General features: G+C 38.9%; 1 protein-coding gene across 1 annotated transcript; it reads right to left on the minus strand.

Annotated features, from left to right (window-relative positions):
- Positions 1-8952: 8952 nt before the first annotated feature.
- On the minus strand, positions 8953-10086 carry LOC147640264 (2-hydroxyisoflavanone dehydratase-like). The gene has a single exon (XM_086778710.1). The coding sequence runs from the start codon at positions 9988-9990 to the stop codon at positions 9010-9012; it is 981 nt and encodes a 326-aa protein (XP_086634836.1). The 5' UTR covers positions 9991-10086; the 3' UTR covers positions 8953-9009.
- Positions 10087-12242: the final 2156 nt, after the last annotated feature.

Here is a 12242-nt window from a genome sequence, read left to right on the forward strand (position 1 = left end):
TAAGCAAGAAATCACTCAATATTGGTTGATCAAATTTTTGTAAACCCTAATTTTAAAAATTAAGAAAATTTCAAGAAATCAAGATCAAGAAGATCAAGAACTTTAAGAAATCAAACAGTAGTGATTAATACAAATTTGAAAATGATTAACATAAATTTCATTGCTAATCTTCTCAAATCAAGAAATTAGCAAATCTAAAAATTGTGTAAAAATCAATTCTAAAAAATGATTAACACTAATCATGATCAAGAAAATGCATTTCTAAAAATTGAGCTAACAGTAATCCAAAAATTATTAATCTCCTAATCAAAACATCAAGATCTAAACCAAGAGCTCCGATAACAATGAAAGAAAGTAACATCTAGGTTAACCTTAGATTAGCCTAATTAGCCTAGATTAAAGAAAGCTTGAGAGATTAACACTAAGGACAAGGAAAGTAAAGTGTAATGATAGTCTAAAGATATCAAAAGGTTCAAAGCTACAATAGTCCTAGAGCACGTGCCTTTTATAGTTCCAAGGCCCATGTGCCCTAATCCCACATGTAAATAATCCTAAGCCCATCTGCCTAGGCCCCTTCCATGTGCATGTGCATCCTAAAAGCACTTTGTTTTACAAGTCTTCAAAAGTTTAAAGGCTTTAAAAGCTAACTCTTAAAAGTGTTCTAAGGTTTTCCCATTACCCAAGTTACCAAAAGCAAATTCAGCATCAAAGAATACTATTTTGAGCTCAAGGCAAACAAATACTTTTAGGATTTTTATAGCATTGCTTTTTTCATATTAAATCAATACTTCAAGGACAAATTGAGCATTTATATTCTCCACCATACGGCTTCTTTGACATCTTTTTCTACATGAGTCAACCAAGAGGATGATGACTTCTCTCTCGAGTAAGAGGGTAATTTGAAACATGAAAATATATCTCATCATCCACATAAAGAAGAATATATTGTGCCTCAATCTATCATTGACCATGAGACCATCACTCCACGCATTGGCAACACTTATGTTAAGTATCTTATGACTTTCAAGAACCCCCTCCGATTGTGAAGATGCCAAATGGATACCATAAAAGTTTTTCCATTCTTACCAAAATCTCATACACTCATACCATCCATGTAATTAAGGTCAATTATAACTCTCGAGCAAGAGGGAATGTTAGTCATAACCTCATACCATCCATTCTTACCAAAATCTCATACACTCATACCATCCATGTAATTAAGGTCAATTATAACTCTCGAGCAAGAGGGAATGTTAGTCATAACCTCTATGGGAATGCCATTATTTTCTTTTGAGATATTTTATTTTGGATGTGCTTTTTTATTTATATCATCTACCATAGAATTAATGTATTTAATCAGTTGTGTGTGCTGGTATGATATTGTTATAAGAATGTATTTTAAGATCTCTTAAAAATATTATTCTACCCTCTTAGATAATTCGAGGACACTTGGATTATTTTTACGTCATGACAAATCATGTTAATATCATGGGTGATGCCATTATAAATATTAATACATTTAGTATACCTTGATATATAATTGGGGCCACCAATGTTTGTTACAGTTGGTTTGTATGAAATGGTGATTCTTGGGTTACTTACGCCTGGCAAACATGTGTGTGGCGATGGTTTGTATACTTACGAAAAAAAATTTTACCAATTTATTATTGGTTATTTTATGGATGAAGAAGATTTATAAGATTAAAGAGGATGCACACAATATTATTTGTTGGCACACATTTTTGTAAACAAGCATTGTATATACATGTACTAGCTTGTGCACATTTTGATTTATTTTGAAAAGCCTAGATTTATCAAGCTTAGACTTGAACTTTAATACTTTTATAAAGTGTGATATGCTTTAACCCTAGCCTCAGTTTATGTACACTCTATTTTGAGCAAAGAGAGTGCCGTGTGCAAGTAAAAGCACCTTTGAGCAAAGAGAGTGCCATCATGCAAGTAAAAGTGTGATGCTTTAACCCTAGCCTCAATTTATGGACACTCTATTTTGAGAAAAGAGAGTGCCGTGTAAGTAAAAGCACCTTTTTTTGTATTTTTGGAGGCTATGGTCTATTTTGAAATGAAAGAATTGCATAAATACTCATGTGTGGGGGGGAGGCCACACACATGAGAGGGAAAGATTTCACCCAATGTTGTCATATTCATGATCTAAGTATTTTACATGTTATATTTTCAATTCTTGAATATGTTGAACTTGTGGTTTTTGATGAGTTGATTGGATTGGGTTGATTAATATATTTTCTTGCAAGTCTCTATTTCTCTATTTTCCTAGAAGTGGATCCGTGTCAGTGGGTGGTATCAGAGCTATGGGTCTAGGAAGATGGAGACAAGATTTAAGACCTTGAAAGCATAAATCGAAGGTTTCAAGAGTTGTAAGCTTTTATCCAAAGGACAAGGACCACAAGAAAAAGGAGGTGGTAAATCACTCTGCATAAACCACAAAACCACCCTTTTTTCTTAAAAAAAGGTTTTCAGATTTTCTCTACCTCTTGTTAATCTGTCTGTATAGATGAAATCGGCATACAAGGGCGGAATTGGCTCCACTAACAGAATTCTATAATGGATGGTGGATTGTTGACCATAAATCAATTAGAGAAAAAAGGTGCTTATTGGTTGTTTATAGTATAATTAATCTTTGGATTAAAAAGCTTAACCAAGTGGGAAATTCAACCGTTTAAAGAGACAAACAAGACTTTGAGATTTGTTTCCTCCTCTCTCCTTTTCATCCACGGGCAGTGAGGCGGTGAGCTCATAAACGACTAGCGATTATGTTTCTTTTTTTCACAATCACGCTGCCGCGTAGGTCTTCTAGCCGTGAAAAAATGTTTGTCAAATTTAAATCCCGAATTCAACACGGTTCAAGTGCTAAGATTCTCATTTTTATCCACATCATAAATTGCACTTTTCTTTATTTGCAATGGCCAATTTACCTGCACAATCCACTATGCAAGAGCAAATTTTACACTTCAAGAGCAAATTACAAGTGTGGTGAACTCGGACGTGAGTTATAGCGACATATGAAGTGTTCTAAGTATAAGTGTAACTCTTCCGACTCTGACGAGGAGGAAAGTAATCATGTTAGGCGCACTGTAAAAGCTTCTTTGTGTGCCTAGAGTTTCTAAAAAGATTCATGGATTAGCCGAAAGGCATTCACTTTCCAAAACTATGATGGCAAGAAAGATGCACAAGCACTCGTTACATGGCTCAGTCAATTGGATGACTATTTTTAATCTCAAAAAAGGACAAGATTAAATGTGCTTGTAATCATTTGATGGAAAATGCTCCTTTATGGTCAAATGTGATCATGCAAGGTAAACATCACCCTATGACATGGAAGGAGTTCTAGAAACTTTTAAAGAAGCATTTTTTTCCTTCTCTATACAAGGATAAAACTCGTCCAATGATGGGATACTTTACACCAAGTCGAGAAAGAGAATGTTCAAGCTTACATCGACAAATTCTGGGACATTCTATTCCAGGTTGAAGTGATCGATAAAGTTAAAGAAAGATAGTAAAGAAGAAAATCCATTGTTGGTCTTAAGCCTACTATTAGGGCTGATGTTAATATGTTTCATCCTCATAGTCTTCATTCTGTTATGGATCTTCCTCTAAATTCTAAATGCAAAACTTCTATTTCTAGAGATTCCAGAATGTAAGAAAAGCCTTTTACAATTTTTTCTAAATCATTTTTCCCTTTGAGCAATTTTGATAAATCTAAGATGTATAAGGGTAAAAATGTAGCCAAAGGAGATGTTTGGAAAGACAATAACAACAAACCCTCAAATGGTCAGCTGAAGAATCGTATCATCAAGTGTTTCAAATGTCACAAGGAAGGTCGACCACCTTGCACCAGACTGTCTAGAGAAGAAAAAGAACTCTGCACTTATGGCGGCTCGTCTCAACGTTATTGAAGAGGACGACAATGATTCTTTCAAGCAAGAGGATAATTTCGTTCCTTACTATTTGGATGAAGGTAAGATTCCAATTCATGCTTTCTTAAGAATTTAAGAAAAAATAAAAGGAAAATCAATATCTATTTTGCATGATGATGGTAGTTCCCATGACTTCATTTTCGAAAAGGCATTGACAGCACTTCACCTAGATGCATCGCACTCTAGTTATAAAGTGAAAGCTGCATCTCAAGGAACTAAGTACAATTTCACTAAAGAGATTAAGAGTCTAAAATTTGAAATGGATTCATTGGAAAAAAAAGAGAACATTTTTAGCTGCTCCTTTGCAAGGTGCTGATGTCATTTTAGGAATGGAAACATGAACATAATCCTTAGATTGATTACGACACCCATACAATATGGTTAATGAAAGGTGACCAAGAAATTTATCTCCAATGTCAAACTAAGGGTGACGTAGGTGCACTTTTAACTCATACCCAAGCTAAAAGAGCTATAAGGAAAAAGGAGAGGACATTTTTTATTCTTGTCAACCAACTTAGTGCTCAGGCTGACTCTAAACGAAACCTATGTCATGATCCTTTCATTTATAAGTTATCTAATTGCTTTATAGATGACCTACCTCCTTGTTTACCTAAATCTCATCTAGAAGATCATAAAATTGAAATAATCCCTGGAAGCTCTCCGCTATGTAAATCTCCTTATCGAGTTAACATGCTTGACCAGAAAGAGATTTAGAGACAAGTTAAAGAATTGTCAGAGAAAGGATTGATTAGACCCATGAGTTCTCCATTTGGTTCTCTAGTTCTTCTCATTAAAAAGAAGAATGGGACATATTGAATGTGTATCGATTATCGTGATTTAAACAAGCTTACTTTCAAGAATCGATATCTGATACCACGAGTGGATGACTTGCTAGACAAGCTCAAGAGAGCACAAGTTTATAGCAAAATTGACCTCAAGTCTGGTTACCATCAGATTCGAATGGATGAGGGGATATTTTCAAGACTGCTTTTAGAACCCAAACTGGTCATTATATGAGTTTTAGTTATGCCATTTGGCTTGGCAAATGCTCTGGCTACTTTCAACAAAATGATAAATAGAATATTCTTGAAACATCAAAATTTTGTTGTAGTGTTTTTTGATGATATCGTAGTTTTCAGTAAGAATCCTCAAGAGCACGAACAACATTTAGAAATAGTGTTCTCACTTCTTCAAAAGAATTAGCACTATGTCAATCTCAATAAGAGCAAATTCTTTCAAGAGAAAATTTAATACTTATGACATTGTTTTTGTTGATGGTATTCGAGTAGACTCCAAAAATATTGAAAGCGTTGCTAACTGGCCCAAACCACATGATATTCATAAATTCCAATCTTTTCTTGGATTGTGTAGCACATCCTTTAACCGAACTCCTTAAGAAAGCTAGACATTTTGATCAGACTAGTAGACAAGACCATTCCTTCTTTGAGCTTAAGAAAGCATTGACTCATGCACAAGTTCTTAAGAAAGCTGGACATTTTGATCAGACTAGTAGACAGGACCATTCCTTCTTTGAGCTTAAGAAAGCATTGACTCATGCACAAGTTCTTATACTACCAGATTTTCAATGACCATTCTTTGTTGTAGAGTTATTGATGCAAGTTGACATGGTTTTGGTGTTGTTCTCATGCAAGATGGCATTGCTTATGAAAGTTGTAAGCTTAAAATAGCAGAAAGAAATTACAGTTTGTTAAGCTCGCCCCAAGATTTTTGGACCTTTTAAGGTGACTCAAAAAATTAATGATGTTGCTTACAAAGTAGAATTACCTTCTCATTGGTAGATTCATAACTCATTTCATGTGAGTTTGTTAAAACCTTTTAGGGGATCACTTCCCACTCATCCTATGTATGAATAGCCGTCTCTTTGAGGGTGAGGAAGAAGTTTTGATTCTAGATACTATCATTGAGGAACAGATTACATCAACTCGTACTGGAAATCGATTTATAAAATATTTAGTGACTTTTGAAAATCATCCTTGTGTGAAGATGCAAGATGGGTGCCTGAGAAATATTTTTGTGCCTTCCCTGAGATCCTCCGTTCTTTTTAACAAACCCACAATTGAGGGTAATTGCAAACTCAAGCAAGAGGGAATGTCATGAGAATATATTTACCCTCTTAGATAGTTCAAGGATGCTTGGATTATCTTTACATCATGCCAAATTATGTTAATATCATAGGTGATGCCATTATAAACATTAATACGTTTGGTATACATTGGCGTATAATTGGAGCCTCCAATGTTTGTTATAGTTGGTTTGTATAGAAGGTGATGCCATTATAAACATTAATACGTTTGGTATACATTGGCGTATAATTGGAGCCTCCAATGTTTGTTACGGTTGGTTTGTATAGAAGGGTGATGCCATTATAAACATTAATACGTTTGGTATACATTGGCGTATAATTGGAGCCTCCAATGTTTGTTACAGTTGGTTTGTATAGAAGGGTGATTCCTGGGTTACTTATGCTTGGCCAACATGTGTGTGGTGATGGCTTGTATACTTATGGAATATTTTTTGACCAATTTATTGTTGGTTATTTTATAGGCAAAGAGGATTTAGAAGATTAAGGACGATGCACACAATATTGTTTGTTGGCACACATTTTTGTAAACAAACTTTGTATCTACATGTGCTAGCTTGTGCACATTTTGATTTATTTTGAAAAGCTTAGATTTATCAAGCTTAGACTTGAAATTTAATACTTTTTATAAAGCGTGATATTCTTTAACCCTAGCCTCAATTTATGAACACTCTATTTTGAGCAAAGATAGTGCCGTGTGCAAGTAAAAGCACATTTTTGTATTTTTGGAGGCTATGGCCTATTTTGGACTGAAAAAACTACGTAAATACTCATGTGTGGGGAGAGGTCACACACATGAGGGGGGAAGATTGCACCCAATGTTGAGTCATATTCATGAGCTAAGTACATGTTATTTATTCAATTCTTGAATATGTTGAACTTGTGGTTTTGATGAGTTGATTGGATTCAATAATTTATTTTTTTGCAAGTCTCTATTTTCTCTATTTTCCTAGAAGTGGATCCGTGTCAGTAACATCTAATAGGATTAATGTGTTTAATTAGTTGTGCGTGCTAATATGACATAGTCAGGATTAATATGTTTAATCAACTATATGTACTGACTATTATTATTTTCGATATAGGTGATGATTGAGTGGCAAATTATGTGTTGAATATCTTTTATGGTTTCGTATTTAAGCATTAATATTTTGTAAGGCTTTAAACCTTTGTATATACCAATGAGTATTTTATGCTTTTGGTAGGCCTAAGATTTTATATTTATTGCTTGTTATATTTTTGTAAAGCTTACACTCAAAAACTCAAAAGCACTTGTGCTTTGTTTTTAGAGTTAGCTTTTTGAAAAGCAAGTTTTTTCTAATACATATAAATATATTGAAGATGGGTCATCAATGTCAGTTGAGGAGTCAAATGCCTTGGAGCAATAAATTGGTGCAAACTTCCCACAAGTAGAATTGAGGAGAACTAGATTCAATACAGTATGTTTCACCAATGGGCATGAGCTACAGCAACCAGATTCTATTTCAGTTGGTAGTGCCCCTATTATGCTCTATAAGGTCTGTGAATATAACAGGTGCTATTTTGAATCAAAGAGATACTATTCTGCTACAAACCAGATTTTATGTGGGCCACCACAAAGAGATTGTATTACTTTGAGCTCCTCATCTTTGCCACCATAGACCACCCAATCGTTGTTGTAGAGACGGGACTACTGGGACTGCTCTGCCACACAGAGGCATAAGAAGCTATTGAAAACATGCTGCCACCAACCGCCACAAGAGTTATGGTGCCTCACATAGAAGAGCTCACAAAGACGAGCTCACATAGAAGAGCTCACAAAGACGAGCATCTCACAAAGATATCCCAAAGATATAGTGTGAAAGATTTGAACCATGTGGCCAAGAGCTGTGACCACTTGGGCTAGTATGTCATTGATCGATGGAAGTAGGTGTCAGAGTGAACTGACCTGTGGATATAATCGCCACCTTGTTATTTTTCAAATTCCTAGAGTAATAAGTGCCTACCCCTTCTCTAACCTCCAAATTGCTTCACAAACCTCCAAATTCTTGCCATGTGGCAGCTTCGTAAAACTTTTCCTTTATAATATATATATATAGAGAGAGAGATTGTTGTATGTGAATCACGAGGGAGATTTCAACCTCAAATGTCTACCTTTTTCACCATGCATCTGAAACGAGCCTTTGCTTCACGTAAAGAAACGCGTCAATGTGCATACTAATAGGCCTCAAAAAGTAGGTGTCTATTCCTCTTAATTATCTCCACCTTTCCTACATTCTCTCCTCCCTCCTGTAAATCAATGGAGTGTGTGGGAGATGCCACCTAAACCAACACACATGAGGTATTCACATACTAACCTTTAGGCTAGAAACTTAGGCTAATACTTTTAGTCCCCCACATCATATAAATGAAATGTCACTTAGACTATTACACACCCAACATGTGGATGCATTGATAGAACACATTTTGGGGGTCATGATCCTTTTCCAATAACAGTTTCCAAATACTTATTGTTTTCAAAAAAAAAAAAGGGGGGGAAGTGCCTTATGGTCGAGTAAATAGTAATAGTAAATTAGTAACCTTTATGTTGGGTTTAATTCCCTATTCAAACAAAAAATGAAAGTGAGGGTATTACCCATTGGTCTAAATACAAGCCTCTCTCTCTCTCTCTCTCTCTCTCTCTCACACACACACACACAATCTTCTCACGAGTAAATAGTAAATCAAAAACCTTCATGTTGGATTCAATTCCCTACTCAATCAAAAAATGAAGTGAGCGTAGTACTCATTGGTCTAAATGCACCCCTCTCTCTCTCTCTCTCACACACACACACACACGCACACTTCTCGTGGGTGTGTTAACTTTGAAAGAAATGTTACAAACGACAGAAAATGACGAGCATTACACAAAGGCTACAATCATATTTATTATTTGTTGATGAGCTTGGAGTTACTAACTCGCGTGACTTACACTATGGGTTAAATAGAGGTAAGGTTAATGAAATTACTCAGCTCATCGAGAAAAGGAGGGAGGGATTCGGAATGATCCGGGGCGAAGAGGAAAAACACGTGGTCTTCATTCTCGGAGATGAAGACCTTGGCCTCCTTGCCTGCGTCTACAAGAGCTTGGTGGTAAACTAACCCTCGGTCTCTCAGGTGATCCGTGCCGGCAATGGAGACAAGCGTGCGGGGTAAGGGCGCACGTGCTAGCGGGGGAGCACCAGCGTGCAAAGGGTTTGCGAAAGGGTGATCTTTGCTTATCCCATTGTACTTCATGACGTCGGCGTCAAAACTGTGAACTGGTGAATCCCCGCACGCGAAGAACGGATGGATGTGAATTATGCCCTCCACAGATATGTGCTCCAAACCCTGCCCTAACCCTAATTGTCCCCATTCCCATGCGCCTTGCCCTACCGCTTGCATGGCCACATGGTGAGCGATGTTCGCCCCCGCGCTGTCCCCCCCAAGAAAGCACCTGGAGAAATCGCCATGGCTAGCAAGCCATGGATCGGCCTCGTCCCCAAGCTTCGCCTGCTCGTTGAGCCACAGAAGGGCTTCGAAGCAATCTTCATAAGCGGCAGGCAATGGATTCTCCGGGGCCAGGCGGTACTCCACTGACACAATCAGAACGCTGGCGTGGGCAGCGAGCTTGCAGAGGAAGCGATGGTAGACGGGGAGGGCAGTGCTGCCGATGAAGAAGGCCCCGCCATGGAAGTAGAGGAGAATGGGGAGCTTTTGATTGTTGTTGTTGTTGCAGCGTGGGGGCAGGAAGAGGCGAGTCCAAGTGCCATGGCCATGATTGAGGGTGAGATCTTTTGAGGCAACCTCGTCGTTGGAGGGAGGCGATGGGGAAGGGGGCAATGCCGGGGCCGGAGTTCGACGGATGGAGCCATCGCTGAGGATGGAGAAATTGTTGATGGTAAACACCACACTTGGTTGCTCAACGACAGATGAATACATAACTGGGAAGACTCAAGTATTGATGGAGGTATCAGGGAGGTGGAGGAGGGAGGCAGAGTTACTGTATGGGGGCGATAAATGGATCCAGAAGACTTCTTGAAACACGGCAAATATCATATGAGCGTACATTTATACCATAGTGTCACATGGAAAGTGCTTGGTCGGTGGATCATGTGGGATATCAACATTATAAAGCATTGTGCCTGGTATACCCTACAGGCTACTCATTTGGGTAATAAAAACTAGCAATTTATGTGCTCCGCAAGTTTCCAACCTCTAATATCAAATTCTCGGAACTTCCTCTGAACCTCCAAATTCGTGCCACATGACAACTTTGTAAAACTCTTTCTTCAAATAATCTATCTATATATAATTGGGCTTCACTTTGGGTGCCACGTGGTAATATTTTTAGGCCTTCTCTCAAGTTCTCTAGCTATTCTAGGCCCAGACACGTGTCAGTAGCCCTCGCCTCATGCACTGGGCCTCACTTTCCAAGTGGACCTGGCCGTCCCTGACCCCCCATGCGGGTTCATTTGCGCCACCTCCCTCATTCGCGCTGCCCTCCCTCCAGGCATTTTGGACGTGCCTTGTTGCAGACGTTCATTGGCGTCGCCTCCCTCCAGGCTATGTTGCAGACGTTGTGGACGTTGAGTGGGTCCTCCCATGTCGATATGTTTGCCGCCCTCCTGCCATGTAGAGCTCTATCGTCGTCGTCCTCCCTCATTGGCTACATTGCAGACGTGCCTTTTTCATTGCCACCGCCCTCCCTCCAAATTGCACTGCAGAGTGACTGATTTCTCTCTCTGTTGCTTATTTTGAGAAGGTTAGCACGTGTTTGGTTTGTTTCCTGGCATCTCTCTCTCACTCTCTTTGTAAGTTTAGCGTCTCTTCTCTCTCTCTCTCTCTCTCTCTCTCTCTCTCTCTCTCTCTCTCTCTCTCTCTCTCTCTCTCTCTCTCTCTCTCTAGGTTAGCACCTGACTGCTTTTTTTTATGATTTTGCAGGCAGCGTTTTGTTGTGCGAATCAAGTGTTACTTACGTCCGCGTTGTTCTTCATCGACATCGAGTAAGCAGCCCGCATTCTTTTTGTTTGTTTTTTCTGCATGGCGTACGAGTCTAGAGCCTGCGTTCTGTTCTTTTTTTTTCTCTATCTCCAATGCATGATGGCGTTGTGTGCACATGCAAATCTGAGACGGCCAGGTGACTCTCAATGCAAAGTTTATTAAAATAAAATCTCTCTCTCACACACTCGGTTAGTGCTTGACTTTTTTGTGGTTTCGCAAGCCGCATTGTGTTGTGCAAATCAGTGCTACTTACGCCCGTGTTCTGTTCTTCATCGAGTACGAGTAAGCAGCCTGCGTTCTATTTTGCTCTTTTTTTTTTTTCCTGTATGGCATTGCTGCTGTTTAGAGCCCACATTCTGTTCTACTCCAATGCATGGCATTATGTGCACATGTAGATTTGAGACGGCCAGGTGTGTGAGACCCCCGACCTCCTCTCTGCGGTGCCCCCTCCGAGGGCGCTGGTGGCCGATGGAAGTAGCGTCAGCCTCTTGCGCAGGGCACGGATCCACACTCACTGCCTCGCCCGCGGATATCCAGACAAGAGACTAGTCCAGCGGTTCTTCCAAAACCGAGAGCCCGAAAAAACTTCCCTCGCACGAAAGGCACGGGCGATTCCTCGAAGGAAATCTTCTAACGAGGGAATTAATCTAACGAGTCAAAGTCTTAACTATTCAAACTGATCCGACCGAACCTGAAGTCACATGGTCAGATCAAAGAGAAGACTTGCACTTGGTCCATAGAATCACCGCTTTTTTTCTCCTTTAACGAGGCACAGCCGCCGCTGATTCCCTCCCATAGAACAAGGGTCTTCTCAGGTATTAATCTAACTAACGTAACTAATCTTATCTTAATTGTATCGCAAGAATCCCCCGATCTAGCCTAACCCCAACCGGCCCATGGGTTAGCTAACTACTCGACCACTGTATTGGTGAGATTCCTTTATAAAATTTGGTTATGTTTTTCCCGGGTACCGAGGAAAAGAGTTCCCAGGCCCCCTAGCCGACGTTTCATACAAAATTTAAGGTAGACATACCACGTACACACCCAATATGAAATCGCCATTTATAACATATTTGACTGTCTTTAAAATAATTCTTCAATGAAAATCATAGTATTGCTGATCATCATCCTCCAAAATTCTAAGTTCATTGTATTACAAAATATGTCACCTGGACTCTCCGTTGAAGACC

This window comes from Cibotium barometz, chromosome 3, assembly GCF_041138505.1.
Source record: "Cibotium barometz isolate CiBa-2024 chromosome 3, ASM4113850v1, whole genome shotgun sequence".
NCBI lineage: Eukaryota > Viridiplantae > Streptophyta > Polypodiopsida > Cyatheales > Cibotiaceae > Cibotium > Cibotium barometz.

What these genes read in the sequence shown, in the direction of transcription:
- LOC147640264 (XM_086778710.1), bottom strand. Translation starts at nt 9,990, where the DNA reads ATGTATTCATCTGTCGTTGAGCAACCAAGTGTGGTGTTTACCATCAAC.